Below are 19,664 nucleotides of genomic sequence, written 5' to 3'. Positions count from 1 at the left end.
TGAGAGAGGCCTGCTGTTTCTATCATAATCTCTGCTGAGCACTTTTGCACAGTGTACAGTTTGCAGGTTTAGTTCAAGATTGACTCAGCATTATAATAATTTTGCAAAGCAATAATGGGCTAAAGAGTCATATTGTGCGGCTACTACATCTGTCTTCCAGAAAGTCCAAAATGTGCATAGGAAAACACGGTGTGAGCTTTCCTTACAGGAAAAAAGATGCAGCTCTCCAAACTGCAAACCTATATATTTCTTCAGAAATTAAGAAAGCAATCTGTGGGTCCTAATCTAAATTCAGAAGGCCTACAATGATGTTCCTATGCTTTCTAACTGAAATCCATGGTTGCTATGGATAAACCCTTCTGATATCCAGGTAAAATTGTCATGGGCTGACTCATGTGGGCACCTCTTTTCTCTGTTTTTTGGTTTATATAAGATGAAGAGGTAGTATGTGTGGATACAAAATGACTTTGTAGCTCATGTGAAGTATTTTCTGATGTTCTCATAGGTTAATATTGGGAATTGAGGATGCATGTTTCACTTCTATGTAACTACAAGTAATGTCCCAGGAGACTTAACCAAACCAACACAGTTATTCATTAATGACTTCTGTGCTCATTTCTTATATATGGCAATTTAGATCTTAACTTAAAAAAAATATAAACCAATGAATGGTGTTATGTATGTTGTACCTTCCTGGATAAGTTTGCCTGTCATTGACAGCAGCTCATTTCTAAAATTGAAATAAGTATTTGCTTAGTTCGTGATCCTACAGCAAACTTCCTTAAGTTGCATTGTGTAGTCTAATATCACATTCATGCAATGTTTGAAGGCAGAAATGCTATTCCTTTCAGAATTTCCACTCTCTTGGCTTGCAGTATAAGAGATTTTTTCTTAATAATGCCTTAAGCAGTAGGTGTGCATTGAATTTGATAGCAAGGAGGTAACTGTTCGCAGTCAACGACTGGTCTCACTTTTAAGAACTACCTTTTATTGAGCAAATATTTTGTCACCTAACTGTCTATAATAGTAAATTGTGGAAAAACTCCTACCAGCATAAAAATATGACTCCTTAGGGCTGTATAAGGTAAGAACCATGAGAGAAGGCATACATCTTTCTCTCTGTGGTTCTGTTTAAGATTAGCGACCAATGGCATTATGCTCGGGGGGAATTTGTAGTACTCTCAAGTAGCAATTGGGCATGAATAAAGGCAATATTTAGACAGAAACTGATTTACTGATTTTTCTGTAGTGTGACGAAAAGGCAGTGAAGGTGAAAAAGCTAACATAATGCTAAAAAGGCAGTAAGAGCCCACAGGGGCACTTTATAAGCTGATTCCCACAATTCACTGCATAATAACATGCTTCTGAAACATTTCTTGTATGGCACGGTGATATTACTGGAGTACTGATTTAGCAGAATAATTAAACTAAACATTGCCTGTTAATGTCCCTGTTCAGATCTGAGAAAGACAGAATATGTGTTTCACAGTGCATTTACACTGACAGAGAACCAAGTGGTAAATTCATGTGTGTGTGTGACTGAGGATGGGGTACTCCTGCTGTTACAAAAAATCAGATTCACAGCCAAATATAGATGTGAAAAATGTGTGTGATACTGTTACAGTGCAAGCAGAAGTAAGGAGCAAACAGGAGTTTTGGAAGAGTTAAGTTTTACTACGTACTGTTTACACAAGAATGTCATTCCTACAGAGCATCGGTGTTAGGTCACTTTTTAGGGATCTGGGAAAAAATGAATATGCAAGTCACATGACTCCTCAGAGAGATGGTACCCGTGGAGATCCCTCTTTCTTTTCCTTAATTATATGTGATAAAAGCAGCCTATTTACTAATGCAGGTTTTCACAGATTCATACAGGACTGACATTTATATGTTCATTACTTCATTTGGCTACCACACAACTGTAGTTGACACTTCTAACTTGATACCTGACACAGCTTCTTAACCATTTTGTAACAACCAAAGAAGAATCTGCTGACAGGAAGTCAGCAAATTTGTGGGGTTTCCTCACTGCAGTGAAGAGAGTTGAAAAGAATCTCAGATTCCTCAGAACCTGAAGATTGTGGGTACCACTACCTATAAAAAGAAATCATTTGTGCTTTAAAATACAAGTACTGTATAATTCTGTCACTTGTGTGCTGAGGCACAAGAATGTTATTTGCGGTTAGAATGATATTAAATGCTTTTATTTCAACTGCTTTTATTGCAGAACATGAAAAGCAGTGGTTATGCAAAAGCACGGATTATATGAATTTGCACTTCAAAGTGAAATGGTTTTATAACGAATATGTGCGAGAACTCTCTGCTTTCAAGGATGCGGTGCCTGAATACTCTCTGTAAGTAGTGTACAGGGGAGTTTCCCATGAGTTTGGTCTTGGTGCAAGGTTTATTTTGGTCAAACGTTTATTCTCAAGTTTGTGCAGGATCTCAAGGTGTGTGCACTGACAACTCTTTACTTTTTGCACTTCCTCTCTTTAATTCTTCATTCTATCATGTTAAATAGTCTGGGTATTTAAAGTGTGATTAGCTATTTCATAGGACACTTGATCCAGATGTTGTAACTGCAGGTCTTCGTAAATAACAAAGTATTTTGGTCAGAGAATGCCTGAGGAAGATATGAAATGTGAGAACAGCAGCAGTGTTAGTTATAGGCCTCTGCATTTGTTTCACACCCAAATTTGGGTAAAGATACAATGCTAATGGGATATGCTACTGAAGGTATTTTTGCTGCACTGGGTTAGTATTCAGCTGCTTTCAAATTTGCATTTCCTCCTTCATTTAGTACATTCAATCCTGACCTTGTCTATGAGCTATCCTTAATCTTGTTCCTTGATCTTCTGCCAGTCTGCTGATTTGCTGAGATGTTTTGGGGCCTGTTATTGCATGATTTTTTTAAAAAATAGACTAAAGAAAAATAAACCACACTGATGTTGTGCGAAAGCAAAGTTTTATCTGAGGTATTTCACATACAAATAAAAAATAAATGTTAACAAAGAACCGACACTGATAAAAGGCACTAAAATAAAACTACTGCACAGAATGTGTTCCCCTGCAAAACGTGGACACATTTTTGTGGTGGCTACTGATTTTACATCGCTAGGGTAGACCAGTTAGAGTGTGGTGAAACAGAACTTTAAAGACATTTTAGTAGCCACGGTGTCTTCAGTGACACAAATTTTTAAAGGATGACTGACTTTTTAGCAACTAGAACAGATGTGAAGACACAAGATGCCAGACTGCTGCGTTTTGCCAAACTGCTGCATGGTGCAGCAGCTCTCTCTCAGGGTTGTGTGGAATGCACTCACTTAACGAAATTGTTTTTAATTTTGAGGTGGTTTGAACCATTTGTCATTCAGTGGCTGGATGAAAATGAGGATGTCTCAATGGAATTTCTTCATGGAGCACTAGAAAGAGACAAAAAGGACGGGGTGAGCCTTTCCTTTTTAAAGAAGATAACAAAGTATTAAAATGGTTAGTTAGTATTGCAAAACCATAAGTACGTTTGGTCCCACAGTATCCTTGTTACACCTCAAAGATACACAGTCAGTAATGGTTCTTGGAGGGTAACTCAATGGAAAAATTCCTGCTCTAATTTCATCTCCCTAAGTTCCCTATAGACTTCAGTCTATGGTTTCACTAAACTCTGGTGTGATACTGATGTCAGTAAAGATAACTTTGGGTTTATTTTTAAGAGGTTTTAAAGCGATAGAAATATTAAAAGCTCAATTTCTCAGTATTATCAAAGAGACTGGTTTTTAATTTATTTTTTTATTACTTTTTTATGACTCTAGGAGGACTTTCAACTGTAAGAAAATCAGTTAATAACTGTCTTGAACTCTGAACAAGTATTAACTCGTTTGAATGTTTCTTTCTAGTTTCAGCAAACATCAGATCATGCCCTTTTCTCTTGTTCCGTGGTTGATGTCTTCACACAGCTCAATCAAAGTTTTGAGATTATTAGGAAACTGGAGTGTCCTAATCCAGAAACACTATCTCACTTAATGAGAAGATTTGCAAAGGTAAATTAAACTCAGTGCATTCCAACTAAGCTTCAGAGAGAGTGCCATTGTGTTGCTGTGTACTTAAAAAGCTAAGTAGTTCCAATGTTATTTAGAATCAATCTCTTCTATCTCTGACTGGAATCCTTAGAAAGACATGGTATCTGTGGCGTAAGACTGTTTTTCATCTATTCTATCAAGATCATTTACCTGTTTGAGAAGTTCTATTTTCTTTGAGATTTCATATTTGTCTGTGCTATGCAATCAGTTATTATTCTTGCTAAGCACTGATTATAATTCCATTAATGGAGCAATTCACTGAAATGCAATGCAATGATCTAATTAGTCAGTGCAAGGGAAAGAAAAATTCAAGGTATGGTGATAAAATGGTTTTGGTTGAGGCCCTGAGGTGGTGGTACCTATTTATCTGCTGTTTGATAAAGTCAGTTTTTTAGACTGTCTGGATTATAACATTTCCTCACAAGCTTTAGATTTCCATTTGGTCCTGATAGCTTTAAAAACAACTGCATTTACATTTATTCCCGTTCTTCCATTGCAACAGTTTTCCATTTGCAAATAGAGTTCCTATTTACATGATCATTGTAAGGTAAGCTTATGCAGACAGGCTTTGAACAGTGCTCCCTTGGTCTTATTTTTCCATTATATTTTTAATCTGTGCATTGTCACCCTGGAGGATTTTTTGAGCTTGCTGCTGTTCCATTAAGTATGCACCACATCGCAAGGAGTAGAGCTGTCAATGCTTCTGAAAAGCAGTGTGACTAAAATTAAAGTATCTTTGCTGTTGAAGATTATACTCCTTTAAGAGCAGCCCCCCATCTGTTTTGCAGGGATTTGAAAATATGCTCATAGGATTGTTTGATATTATATACAAAGAAATACTATAGACTAAATGTGTAAGCATCTGTAAAATCTAGAATTTCTACAAACCTCCTTTTTTGTGTTTTTTATGATTATATTTTTACATCATGAACTTTACCATTTAAAAGATTCTTCTCTTCTCCTAGACTATCAACAAAGTGCTCCTTCAGTATGCTGCAATTATTTCAAGTTACTTCAGCTCATATTGTGATAAAGAAAATGTGGTGAGTAAAAAGCTGTGCTTTGTTTCTACCTCAGAAATTACCTTTAAATGACTTGCTGTACTTTTCAAAATGTAATAATTTTTGCATATGAGAAAATGCTTGAGTGGTGGAAGGGATTTTTGTTTTGATTCATTTTTTAATAAGGTCAGCATGTTTTCATAGCTGCGTACATTGCTGTGTAAAAGCTGGAATGGGTGGAATTAGTTAAGAGCCTTAGTTAATAATTTCAGTGTTAAAGTAGGAGAAAATTTATGAGATGGTCAGAAACACTCCCTGGATAACAGCCATGTGCAGTGGTGAGTACAGTGAAGCTATCTTCATCTTTTTTTCCTAAACAGAAGAAAATATTTTTGGTTGAGGTTTCATTTTACATTGGCTGGCTTCTCTTTATGAATTTATTCATTAGAGAATTTATGAGATCACTGCTCCCTGTGCAGGAAATGTGTGCAGACTTTTCTGCTATTACCACTCACTCTCTGTGCTTTATCTGTGTAGCAGTGAGAAGAAAATCACGTGTTATTCTGTTGCCTCACTGCTTACAAGGGACTCCCTATCAAAGGACTAGATTACTGTGGACTCAGATGTAAATGAGAAATGTACACTAAAAATATGGTTAAACAAATTAAGACATTATCAATAGCTTAACAAGGAAAATTGTTCTTTTAAACTGACTTGTCAGAATTATTGATAGTCAAAACTACTACTCCCAAAGTAGGTAACATTTAGCACTGTGTCTGCTGTATTTAGTAGTATGTTGTATCACTCTATGATTAGATAAATAACTGCAGCACTATCCTCATACTGTTCACCTTTAAAACTGCAGCCCTTATATGGCTCATACACAGATCTTGGCTGTATTTATTACATCCCTGTATGTGGCTTGAGGATGTGCTCATTCTTGCAGGTGCTCTCTGTAAGTGTGAAAGACTGTCATAATCTAGAGGGGACCAACATACACACAATAATAGAAATAAAAAAGATATCTGTTGCAGCTCAATATCAGTTATTGGTGGTTCCTCTTATAGGAAACATTGCAAAAGACTAAACCTCCTAATTTGTCAGCCTAAAGATATATATTTGTTAGAAAAGACACCATTGTGTTTGTTTTACAAAATTTTGTCTAAAATAGAATTAATAAATAAAAGTACCAAACTTTATTATTAGGTAGAATTTTTATATACCATTGTGTAAGAAGTATCAGTCTTACAGCTTTAGAAACACTAGGAAATATGCCAGGTACAGAACAGGATAGAACAGTTTGGTTAAAGGGGACCTCCAATGATAATCTAGTCCAACTGTCTGATTGCTTTGGGGCTGACCAAAAGCATGCTGCTAAGGGCATTGTCCAAATGCCTTTTCAACGCCTACAGGCTTGGGGTGCGTTGACCGACTCTCTAGGAAGAGCCTGTTCCAGTGTTACAGGCACCCTCTTGATAAAGAAAAGTTTCCTGATGTCCAGTCTGAACCTTCCCTGCTGCAGCTTTGAACCATTCCCACACATCCTGTCACTGGATACCACTTGATATATGACAGACCACCCCAGAATATTGCCATTCCCCCCCCCCCCCCATGTAGCAGGATGTAAATCTTCATGTATTTTTAACATTCCAGATACATCTACATATTCCTTACCTCTGTCACCACCAGGGCAAATACAGAGCTGAAGAGAACATAATACTCTCTCCCCAGTATGGAGGAGTGAATGCATTACATGTCTTCTACTTTTATGTTAATCAGGCCAAACAAAGCTTCATCTAAACTAATCTGTCTCTGTATTTAATCCAATATAAGCCATAACTATTCTCAAAATTTAATGTGAAAAAAAAGAAATAAAATTTGTAGCTTTTTTTTTTTCATTTTCTCTCAATTTAGGTAGCTTTCATGGTATGAAGTATTATATCAAATGCTTTGGGGACAAATATTTTTAACAGAAGCTACCTTTTTGAAATACATACTTTTAGCTTAATAAAAGACCATTTGATCTGTTGATCTCAACTATTAAAAGTCCATCTCCTGCATTAGAGTTGATAAGAGGTTTAAAAAATACTTTTTATGATTAGATTTTGGCATTCTTTTTCAAGTCAATACTTTCGCTGTTGCAAACTTGGGTTTAGGTACTGTACTTGCCATTCATTTTTGTGTGTTGTTCTATCTGGCGGATTCCTGTAAATTGCTGCAAAGAGTATTCTGAAGGGCAAGATGATAATGAAGTAATGAGGATGTTTTCAAGATCTGGTTCTGTTATTTACTGACAGCAATAGAAAATTTTTCATTTAGCCAAGGTAAACTTAAGACATAGCTTCAGTGTATTGCCATAGGCATTTGCACTTGACTTGAACAAAAGAATCAGGTTGTTATATTCAGTTTCTTTTTCCCACATCAGTATCATAGTAGATGCCCTTAGTGACATGGGTTCATGGTGGACTTGGCAGTCCGGGAGTAAGGGTTGGACTTGATGATCTTAAAAGTATTTTCTAACCTAGTTGATTCTATGATTGTTCTATAATCATTGATTTGTGCTATTGCAGATAATTTCCAAAATAATAAATAATGTCAGAAGAGAGGAGATGGCATAGGAGAGGAGGAGAAAGTGATCAGAAATTAATAGAAGGTAGATAAACAAATAGAAGAAGTGAGGTTTGTGGATTTTTCGAAAGACAGGAAGAGAGGTGGTATTTTAACCATTATACAAAGGCAGCTGTCTTTTGCAGGAGAGCAAATAAAACGCTGTACTGGTATACAAGTATTAAGAAGTTAGATCAAATTTCAGGGTTTTTCTTTCCTCCAGTTGGGAAGGACTCTGACACCAAATTCCTTTGAGAGTAATGCAGAAGTAATTAAATCACATTACTGGTCTTTAGAATACCTAAATCTAATCCTACCATGTTTCAGTGCTATTAACATGCTGTTAACTAGGAAGGTACAACTGAGTATCAATAACTGTAATCATTCCATCACCTTCAGGAAAAAGTATATGTGTGTTTCATTGAAATGTATTACTTGTCTCTAAATCAATCCAATTATGCACTAGATCACACTGACCTTGGCCAATTACAATTCTTTTAGTAAGTACTGTCTTATTGCTTCCCCTGCACCATACCAAACTCACATAAAATGGCATCTGAGTACACAAAATTCTAGTAATAGAGTTTTTCTTTCATAATTTTTTAATAAGCAGCTTTTATTTATGTTGTACTTTTTACCTTCTATTTATCCAGCAGTTGCTGTCTTTTACACTGTGGCTCTGTGTTCTGCCCTAAAGAAATGAGCTTAAACAACAATATTTTTAGACTAAAATAGTATGTTTACAAAATTCTATTGCAGAATTCACCAACTTTTCAAGCAATGTAAAGCGTACATTTCTGAAATACGGTTATCAACAGAACTGCCTCCTGAATTATTCAAATACTTAAGTATCACCCATTATCTGGGTTGCAGTGCTGTCAGTTGTCTGCAAAGAATGAGTCTAGAAAGCAATCTGGCAGTCTGTTTCCTCCAGTCTATTTTCATTCGTAAAGTACTTTTATCGTTATTGTGTCTGTTCTCCAAGAGATGGTAACACATTACTGTAACTGAATTGAATATGATTAGCAACTACACGGGTTATAAAGTCCAGAACATGAAATATGCAGATCTGAAAACTGCTCAGCTGTCTGGGAGAGGGTTCTCAGCTTCCTGTGGGACAACACTGTCATAAGGGCATAATGGGCAGTCACTGGCAGAGTGAGTTGGCTGACTGGGCAGAGAGGAGTGTGAATTAAAGGGAGGGCAGCCGTGATCAAGAATCTTATATTCGCCTCTGAAAAGCACAACTGCATGAACACAGGGCTGTTGAAGAACAAGTCTTAAGCCCAGAGGCTGTGAATATGCATATTCATATATAAAAGGAACATAACATGCGCAGTCTCACATTTGGTGCTCTCTTTGCAGCCCTGTATCTTGATGAACAACATTCAGCAGTTAAGAGTCCAGCTTGAGAAAATGTTTGAGTCCATGGGAGGAAAGGAGGTGAGTCGTATGTATTTCCTGGTTCATTCAAAGTTCGTTAGAGATCATTAGCACCATGTTTGCAACCTACTCACAGCCTTCACTTCTGCTTGCAAAGAAAATCAAAATGTTTAAAAACCAAAAGTCTATGAGAGTGCTTATTGCCCTGACAATACTTGAGAGACCTGACACTGTTTCACAGAAATATGCTAATGATCTGTAAAGTTCAGTCAGCACTGGGTGTTTTGTGTTGCAATCTGTAGTGCCAGCTTTATTTTAGTGTTTGTATTGGACTATTTGCTTTTGTACGTATTGGTACGTTTTGCCTGTATCTGAAAATTTCATAGAATATGTGCTTTGTGCTTTGTCTGTAATGTGTCATGTCTTTGTCTAATGCCTTTGACTTGCAATCCACTGAGCAGAAGAAAGAAGGAGAGAGATTCTCTTATGAGGTTTGTGATAGTAAGCATCTTTTATTATTCCTGACCATATTCTCTAAGGCTAAGAACAGTCACATTTCCTACTAATTTCCATTGATGCATTTGTGTTAATCCCCTCTGATCTAAAATCAAAAAGAGCTATGCTTGGGCATTTAGTTGACACTCTAAATTGAAAAGTTTTACTAGGCAGACAGCATAAAATCTTTCAGAGGTTCTAAAAAATCTATAAAACATTTTGTAAGTGCACTTTTCAGTGTCTGAGGGCCTGATTGTATTCAAGATTTAGCACCATTTCACTGAGAGCTGCTACAAAACAGTCCAGAACATGCTGAGCTTTATCTCCTTTTATATTTCAGAAGACTTTAAAGTGTCTGAAGTCTTGTCAACAGTAAAAGCATGTAAACGTGTGCTTTAGTACTTTGCTGATTATAGTTCTTGACTGTTTTGAAAGCTAATTAAGAAATTAACATATTTTAAAGCTATAGAAACCTGTCTTCTTCTTAAAAAGCAATATTTAGGTCATGAATATCCTGTCCTTATTATCAAAGAAGTTACGCATGCATCGGCTCTTTTTCTTAAGGCTGTAGTTTGATAGTTCCACAAAATTTTGATCTAATGTGACCATGTTGCAAAAAGAAATAGAAAATACATCCTTTCATATTTCCATATCCACAGTGGACGCTGCAGAGGTAAGATAGTCCTGTGTGAGAATGAATAGCACCTGCCAAATGAATATACAGATTAACTTCCTGAGCTTCTTGAAGCTGCCATGGCAAAAATGCTTCCTGCTGCAGAGAACATGAAATGAACTTCGACAGCCTTGTCGTCATTGAAGATTTTATCTCAGACTTTGCACAGATGTATTTATCATCCAGTCGTGGCTGGGTTTTGTGGTTCCTATTAATCCCCTTTCACTCTGCAAATATTACAGATAATTTTGTCTTCCATTCTTTTGTCTTCCATGTTCTATGCAAAGTACTTCTGTATTAAGGTCTTTGGTCCAATCCTGCATGTTAAATATCATGAATCATAGAAACAGCTAAGTGTCTATAAATCGTGATGGAGACAAGGGCAGAGGAAGGCTAAGTATCACAGTATCACAGTATGCTAGAGATTGGAAGGGACCTCAAAAGATCATCTAGTCCAATCCCCCTGCCGGAGCAGGAACACCTAGATAAGGTTACACAGGAATGTGTCCAGGCAGGCTTTGAATGTCTCCAGGGAAGGAGACTCCACAACCTCCCTGGGCAGCCTGTTCCAGTGTTCTGTCACCCTCACTGAGAAGAAGTTTCTTCTCAAGTTTAAGTGGAACCTCTTGTGTTCCAGTTTGCACCCATTACCCCTTGTCCTATCATTGTTTGCCACTGAGTAGAGCCTGGCTCCATCCTCGTGACACTCCCCCTTTATATATTTATATACACTAATAAGGTCACCCCTCAGTCTCCTCTTCTCTAAACTATAGAGACCCAGCTCCCTCAGTCTTTCCTCATAAGGGAGATGCTCCACTCCCTTAATCATCTTTGTTGCCCTGCGCTGGACTCTCTCCAGCAGCTCCCTGTCCTTCTTGAACTGAGGGGCCCAGAACTGGACACAATATTCCAGATGGGGTCTCACCAGGGCAGAGTAGAGGGGAAGGAGGACCTCTCTCGACCTACTAACCACCCCCCTTCTAATACACCCCAGGATGCCATTGGCTTTCTTAGCCACAAGGGCACAGTGTTGGCTCATGGTCATCCTGTCGTCCACTAGGACCCCCAGGTCCCTCTCCCCTACACTGCTCTCTCACAGGTCGTTTCCCAACCTATACTGGAACCTGGGGTTGTTCCTGCCCAGATGCAGGACTCTACTCTTTCCCTTGTTATATTTCATCCAGTTATTCCCTGCCCACCTCTCCAGCCTGTCCAGGTCTCGCTGGATGGCAGCACAGCCTTCTGGCGTGTCAGCCACTCCTCCCAGCTTAGTGTCATCAGCAAACTTGCTGATAGTACACTCAATTCCCTCATCTAAATCATTGATGAATATATTAAATAATACTGGTCCCAGTACTGACCCTTGAGGCACTCCACTAGTTACAGGCCTCCAACTAGACTCCGCCCCATAGACTACAACTCTCTGGCTTCTCTCCTTCAGCCAGTTCACAGTCCACCTCACTACCTGGTCATCCAGTCCACACTTCCTCAATTTAGCCGTGAGGATGCTGTGGGAGACTGTGTCAAATGCTTTGCTGAAGTCAAGGTAGACCACATCCACCGCTCTGCCATCATCCATCCACCGTGTTATTTCCTCATAAAAGGCTAAGATATTGGTCAAACATGATTTCCCCCTGGTGAAGCCATGTTGACTGCCCCTCATAACCCTTTTATCCTTGATATGCCTTAAGATGGCACCAAGGATAAGGCATTCCATCACTTTCCCAGGGATGGAGGTGAGGCTGACCGGTCTATAGTTACCCGGGTCCTCCTTCTTGCCCTTTTTGAAGACTGGAGTGACATTTGCTTTCCTCCAGTCCTCAGGCACCTCTCCCGTTTCCTGAGACTTGGTGAGGATGATAAAGAGTGGTCTAGCAATGACTTCCGCCTTATGTAGCACCTTCTGCCATAAGTAATACCTTATGTCTATATCTGTTAAACTATTTTCACATTAGAATATTTTCTTGAATCTTCAAAATATTTTCTTTTTGCTCCTGATAGCTTTTATAACAACAAATCCAGTCAAAAAATAATCAGGAGTTTTCATAGCAGCTTTCTTGCAAAATCTCTCATCACTTCTCATCCTTTTTCCTTTCCTTTTTGATATTAATGAGAATGTTACAGTCTCAAAGCAACATTTGCTACAGATGTGGTGCAGTGTGCAGCCCTTAGAGAGAATTTGGAGGTATTTTTCGCTTTGGTACCTGAAGTGCATCTTGATTCGTGGTCTATAAAAAGAGATCTAAAAAATACATTCAAAGTTTTGTTGTTTCTCATTGGGGGAATTTCTAGAAGAAAAGTGCATTTGTGTTATTTTTTTTGTCACATGTATCAAAGTGTCTCTAAAATGTTTGTCTTCAGATTGAATACTTACTCCCCTAGCTATTCTCATAGCAAATTTGTCTTATTGAACTGGTACTTATAAGAAACAAAGCCAGCAATAAAATCTGTAAGCAGAGAGAAAATAGTTTAATATCTTGTTCGTGGAGGGCATAAAAAGCCAGATGATTTTCAGTGGAATAATAAGACCTAATTCAGTTGAAGCAAAACTAATTCTAAGAAAAATGAAATGCTGTTAATCTCCTCAGTGTCACATTGTGAACAGTACATCTTTCAAACTACGCAGTCAAATACCACGGTCAGGCAGCAGTCCCTATGTTCAGAGCACGCTTATTGCATATTGCAGGGCAGGGAGCTCTATAAATAGAGAAAAAAGTCGGCTCTCAGCTCCCCTGCCATTAAAATAAAGTAGTTTGAACAATATGAATTTCTTTATTAACAACCTTCTTCTGCTGTAGCCAAGCAGGAGGGGTACATTACAATTGCAATTGCATAAACAAGACGGTCAGCCATGGTAAAGTAAGAGTAGTAAAGTGGGACCCAACCTGCTGGATACCTAAAACAAATCAAGTGCAAAATGATGGGACCAGTTTATCATAATGTAGAATTGTGGTTTCGCTCCTGTTTGCTTCTTCCAAAAGGAGTGTATACATTTGCACTAAGTCCTGTTTTCATGTCTGACAAGTTGGAAGCTGATAAAAGGGAAAGCAGAAAGTTAGTGCTTCTGTTGCTTTTCACCAGATCGCAGAACATGGCAGAAATGAGTTACAGCAATTAGGATCAAAAAGCTGAAAAACAAGAGCAGGTTGGTTTTGTATAACAGTATTAACTTGGCTGTAGGTAAATCATATTTCCACTCTGGTTAAGTTCAATTCCAACTTTACATGTGATCCTTAGGAATTCCTGTAGGAATGGTCCTAAAGACAGAGGCCAACTTAAGCACAACAGTTCAGAAGTGTCCATCTTTAAATCTGTATAGTCAGAGGCTTTAGTACTTCGAGCAGTGGCAGCCAAGCGTCTCAAGATGGAATAGTAGGGTGGTGGGGTGGAGGAAGGATCATGTCTATCAGAGACAAAAAGAACCATTGGAGTGACAGATCTGATAAATATGTGTATCTTTCCTAGATATACAACTGTCTTCTGAACAGGGGCAACCAGGTGGTCCCATTAGGAAACTATAAGCAGTTAGAGCTCTGAAATTGCAGATAAATGGAATTCAGATTAGAGAGGTTCTGTTTAACTCATGCAAAAAGAATTTGTGTGTCTGTAGTTTCCTATAGAAGTGCTACCAAATTTGCAGTTAACAAGATTATGTCCATACTAACACACTGTAAATTACAACATGGAGTAGCTCAGTCTAACACATTATGTCAAAAGCAGTCAAATTCATCAAATCTTTAACACTTTTATGAGGATCGTGTGTATAAAAACATTCAGTTTTAGACAGGCAGCATTTGGAAACAGTGATGTTCAAATATTTCTTATGTCTTATTTTTTTACTGATTCAGCGAAAGTGTGATCTGCTTATGTCTAGCGTTCAGAAAATGTCGAACTTCTAATTAGCTATTTAATAATCCCAGAGCAACAGATCTTCTGAAGTGTGCCAACAAATTTACAAGTAATTTCTGTTTGGGTTAAATTGTAACTCTTAAATAAGAGGATGGTAAGCAACGGAAATACTTATCAACCTAAGAAAGCCGAGGGAATTAAGAATTGCTACAAGACAACGATTTTCATGTTAACGGACTAATAATATTTCAGCTACCCAAAGAAGTTTGCTCTTTAGAAAAAACTCAGACTTTGCTACCTGGGCAACCTACCACTGTATTTTAAGCCCACACATGCTGTGGACTATAAATGGAAACCAAGAAGCTAAGGGATAATTGGTCTTTTCTCTCTTTCATGTCCTCTCTCTCTCTTCCTTCCCCTCGCCCCCCCCCCCCCCAACTCCCCCCACAATCAGTTAGTTTGGTGTTTTCCCTCTTATTTTCCTGAAAAGTCATTTAGGCATGGCTTGTTATTTTTTCCTTCTTCATCAAATTCTATAAAGCAGATGAGACTTGAAGAGAAAAATTCCCCAGTATTGTAGATCCTCCATGGTCACATCTGTATATCCCTGTATGATGTCTTAGATGCTGATCAGCATTGCCTTTTGTCTTGCTTTCATCCTTTTCTTCTGGTTGATTGCAAAATAGAGTAACATTATGGCTAGGTTAGTCCTGTAATTCATCATGTAACCACATCTGGGTAGCTGAGATTTCTGCAGCTGAGCATGTTTGACTCTGTTTTCTTAAAGTGCTTATAGTAACTAGTACGAAGAATGACAGATTGCATTTACCTGTATTCTTATACACTTCCTATAATAATATAGCACTCTGTACAGAAACAGGTTGGCCCATGAAACAGAGATGGTTGGTTTTATTGTTGCTCCCTTGCTAGTAATTAATCTCAGCCAAGACAAGAATACTGAGGATGACTTGTCTTGGTCACTGAACGCCTTAGAAAAATGAATTAATCTCTTTATCACTGATTTTCCTCACTGGAAAACTTACCTCCTTTACATAGTGGTTTTGAGAGCTATATGTAACTGTCTGCAGAAGGGAATGTTGTGGTGTCAATCTGCATATAAGTCTTGCAGCTTGACAGCTTCATTAAGCCAAACCGTTTGCACAGCTGCAATAGTGCATTTGTCACACCACGCTTTCCTGAGAATAAGGAAACCTGGTATAAAATGTGTTAGCAGGAGTTGCTCAAACCATTGCTGAAATAATAAAGCCTTCTAAAGCACAAATAAAATTCCCTTTTGAGCTTGTTGTTGCGAAACTGTGATGATTTTGCACAGCTTTGTCATGTTGGGAACCACAGCCTTTAGGAATATTTGAGGGAGAAAGTAACCCTTCCTGCTTCAACTGCAGTGCGTTTTCTACAAAATTTTGGATTTTAGTAAAGCACCATAGCTGCTTTGCTTAAAATATGTTTAATATTAAAAATATCAATAGATTAATTTATTCATGAAAGATAAGTTGTACAGAAGATAATCCACAGTAGTTAGTGAGCCATGTGCAGAGGTACTGAAAAAAGACATCTCCACTGCACAAGGCAATCCTAAAACCATTTTTACCAGTTGTGAGGTCCCCCCCAGAACTTCTCAGTACAGAATCACCATAACAGTTCCCATCTTAGCTGCACGATAGCAGAATGGCTGTGGTATATTTGGATGATGCCAGTTAAGGGCTGATACCCTATGATTTGCCCTGGGAACTCGGTAGCACATGAAAGCACATGGTAAAATAAATGAAAAGTGCACATTTTAGTCCTGGTGAGGCACTCGAATTACCATATTGTCCAGTAGTTAAACAAAAATAACAGTAGCATTTAACACGTTCTTGGCTAGCATGACATCCTCAGTATGTAGCACCTGGATGGTCAGCCCGCATACCTCTTTATATTCCACTCCTGCCTATGACACTGCATTAATAAGCATGAGCATGTGTATACACAGGGCTGGATGTCCTGCCAGATGTCTCCAGCTGTGCACACACAAACTTGGTCATGCAATTTGTGAGCACAAAGCCCTCTAAAAACATCTAGAACTTGCATGCACCTTTTTATAATGTGTCTTACGTCCACAATCTGATACTAGTATTTAATCCAATTTTGGCCAGACTAAGTCCAGTTCCAGGTGAATTTAGCAAATATATTGTGTTTTCTGGTTATCACAACTTCTGATAAAAAGTAACTACAGTGGCCTTTGCAGGCCCAGTGATAGGATGATTCTCCAGCTTATGCATGATCTGCTAAGAAATTTTGAGTCTTTTGCCTGCCTGGTATTTTGTGCTTTCTCTGACGTGTACAGTGTTCGGTGTTAATGCTTGTGTGTTTGGTATTTGTTAAATGCTAATATCCTAGCGGTCCTAAATTTGTGTTCCATATGTATCCCACCAGAGGCAGTATAATTCTCTAGTGAAATGAAAGATATGAAAACACAAATAGAGACAGACCTGATTATGTATTCTGAATGTGCAGCTTCCTTTGAAATGTCAGGAGATCTGTGCTGGGCCTTCCTGCAGAACAGAGCGCAGAATTTGAGGATTTTAAGTGAAAATCATTCCTCAAGATTGTTATGTAGATAGCTGAATGACCTGGAGCATCAGCTATTAACTCCCATTCAGCTGTTGATCCTGATGATCATCAGCCACATCCCGCAATCGACTGTAACTATTTTTCCCAAATGCTTAAGCTCAAAGAGACAAAAAGTCATACTATTTTTTTTTTAATTTGAAAAAGAGCACTTAGCCAATAAACAAGTTGCAGATCAGTATCACAGAGAACCTTTTTGATTAAATACCTATGCATGGATCCCCATCCCTCTCAATGCAGAAATCTATTTCTCCCCTGCATTCGCTTCTTTCCTGTGTTTAAAAAAACTCGTAACAGATGTACAGGAGCTGTTCTCCCTGTGCATCACAGTGTGTTACTCCATGCTTGAATTATGTATGCCTTAATGGCTTTTAGAAACACAAGTACTGTAGATCCCCCTCTCTCACATTACGTCAATAGGAGTAGCATGGATAGTCTTCAGCCTGCATTTTCCAGTGCTGGCTATTCTGTCTCTACACTGCATTATTGGGAGTATGGAAACATCCTCAACACAAATCACAAAAAAGTTACTGACAGTGGCGAAATGTAAAAAAGTAATTAAAAGATAAAGCCGTGCAGTGTTATTAATGCAGGTACTAATTTCTCATGGTCTTTCTCTTGGTACGCCTTGTGAACACCATTTGTCTGCTAATAGTAGTTCTGGTTTTGTGAGTGCTAACAGAATTTACACCATCCTATAGAAAAGACATTGTTTAATGGCACAGTTTTGATTTCTAACAATATAATTTTTCACTTCTGTATTTTTCTTTAAGTGGTAATTGGATTTTTAGGCCTGCTAAAGTAACCCTGTGTTGTAAGAGGTGTTTCCACATTTGGTGTTCCATAGTGCAGTGTACCATTGCACGTAATTCCCAATTCATTAATTGTAATGGAAAACCCCAAAACATAGTGTGTAAGTAGAATATAACATTACTTCTCTCTTTACAGTTGGATCCTGAAGCTAGTGTTCTTCTAAAAGAACTTCAGGTGAAACTTAGCAACGTGTTGGATGAACTCAGTGTAACATACGCTGCAAGGTAACGAACCTGTTTTACAGCAAACCTTAGAGAAATATTCCTCTTCAACAATCTACCTCGTTGATTAAGTCTGGGTGGTTGTTTGGATGTCCTGAGGTGAAGCTTGCTTCTTCCCTGATGAAGTGGTGTGCACTTGTGTGCGTGTATGTTTAGACTCTGAAACATACAGCAGTAACTTCACTGTAAACTGAAAATCGTCTGTGGGCATGAACATGTTACAAGGTGAGGCTGATGGCTTTTGTTCTGCTTTTTGGAAAACAAAAATTGCTGGGTTTTTCTTGTCTGATGCTATATTAAACCTCTCTCTCTGACCATGTTTATGTTACTTCCTGAGGCTGAGAGCCTGCTTCAGCTGGGGATGTCTGCCTATGTTTAGCCCACTTCAAGTGGTCACAGGGAAAGGCCTTCTTTGGGTCACCAGCTTGCCTGTAGCTCTGCAACAATTGTCTGATGAGCCTTACTCTCAAAATCTTTTAATCAGAGTGCCTGCTGCAGTCCTGAATGAATATGGTGCTATGCCAGCAGTGCCTTTGCTATAAAAAGCTGTAAGATGTTTTTGCTCCCAATTAGAAAGGAATCTAAGAAAAGAGGAATTAGTGCTGTAGTGGTATTCATTAAGCAAAGTCTGCAGTTGCTTTTTTAATCTATTGAACTGGCTGGGTGGCCAGTGTGCGCTTTTTTCTGAGTGTGCTTAGTTCATCATATTGTCTCCCTTTATTTTTGCCCCCAGCCCTGGTTCTCAGATCATTGACAGTGCATGAATATTATTTCTTTCCAGGGCTTCTTTCTGAATGAACCAACTGGGTTTTTGCAAATAAAACCAGGGACAGTTCAATCTAGGATATGCTCCAGATAGCTACAGCACTCCTCATGGGTCAGTTTATTGCTGGAATTTGTGAGGTTAACAATATTAGAAAGATGGGTGATGACAAGAAAAGCCAGTGCACTATTTTGGCTTTTATTGGAGGGATCAGTCAGAAGGATTTACATGAGTGGCTTCAGTAACAACTTCATGTTGATTTTATCTAGGGCTTTGAAGTGTGTAGGCAAGTACACATCCAAATGTACTTCAAAAAGTTTCCAGTGCTTCCACATGGAAAATTGGATTCTCTTTTTATGATTAGCCATGTAGCTGGAATAGCTCACTGCCTGATTGTAACAATTCTTTTCTCTCATAGTAAATTCTTTCACATTCCTCAAGTTAAGCTCTGCCATTTATCGTTTCACATTAATAGGCCTGGTGTATTTATGGCCTCCATTTTGCACTTCTGTTCATAAATAAACCTAAACAAATTCAGTTCATCATGAATCAATCCATAAACCAAACTACCATGTGTGCTGAGACTTATTCTGCCTCAGAACTATTGACTGTGATGAACCGCTGTTCTGCATTGTTTAAATATATCGACTGAAGACTGTATCACATCGATGACACAAAGACCATCAGGCACATTGCCCAACCAGATCAATTAAGAAATGGAACAGTCTTCAGAAAAACTGACCAGATACAGCTTGTGCAGGAAGAATTTGTTCCCACACACCTTGAAGTAGAAAAGATTCCTTCCGGGAGGAAGAGTCTGCCTGCTGCTTAGGGGTTGGCGTTGTTCGTTTGGGGATTTTTTGCAAAAGAATATTTTAAACAGCCCAAATGTTTTAGCTCGGTCTTGTTGTGAATAAATACACAAGCTTCTGATGGTGCTGGCTCCGTGAAACTTAGGAAACGGTCAAATAGAGCTAAATGGGGCAAAATCAGTAGCAGTTTTCTATTTGACCTCAAGAAAAGGATGAGAGCTTGGTTCGTACGAACCATCAAGAGAAAAATAATTTATAGTCAGCTGTTCCTATTGCCCTTTCACACAAAAATAAAACCTTGGGAAGTTGTTGCTAGTTGTTAAGTCAGTCATAGACTGAA

At 38.4% G+C, this 19,664-nt stretch overlaps 1 protein-coding gene across 4 annotated transcripts in view; it reads left to right on the top strand.

The window, feature by feature from the left end:
• Positions 1-19,664, top strand: part of UNC13C (unc-13 homolog C) — a 146,793-nt gene that overhangs the window by 108,412 nt on the left and 18,717 nt on the right. For 2 of the 4 annotated variants that reach the window (XM_062628072.1, XM_062628065.1), the window contains exons 19-25: positions 2,228-2,354; positions 3,350-3,446; positions 3,894-4,037; positions 5,042-5,119; positions 9,050-9,127; positions 9,529-9,558; positions 17,664-17,752. In XM_062628072.1, coding sequence (XP_062484056.1) covers positions 2,228-2,354; positions 3,350-3,446; positions 3,894-4,037; positions 5,042-5,119; positions 9,050-9,127; positions 9,529-9,558; positions 17,664-17,752 — 643 coding nt within the window. The remainder of the gene's footprint in view (positions 1-2,227; positions 2,355-3,349; positions 3,447-3,893; positions 4,038-5,041; positions 5,120-9,049; positions 9,128-9,528; positions 9,559-17,663; positions 17,753-19,664) is intronic. The other 2 variants (XM_062628087.1, XM_062628080.1) reach the window with 1 other exon arrangement.

This window comes from Pezoporus occidentalis, unplaced genomic scaffold (genome assembly GCF_034315485.1).
Source record: "Pezoporus occidentalis ecotype Australia unplaced genomic scaffold, CSIRO_AGI_Poc_V1 ctg11, whole genome shotgun sequence".
Lineage (NCBI taxonomy): Eukaryota > Metazoa > Chordata > Aves > Psittaciformes > Psittacidae > Pezoporus > Pezoporus occidentalis.
The sequence above is the reverse complement of the archived record's forward strand: the minus strand, read 5'-3'. Positions and strand labels throughout refer to the sequence as shown.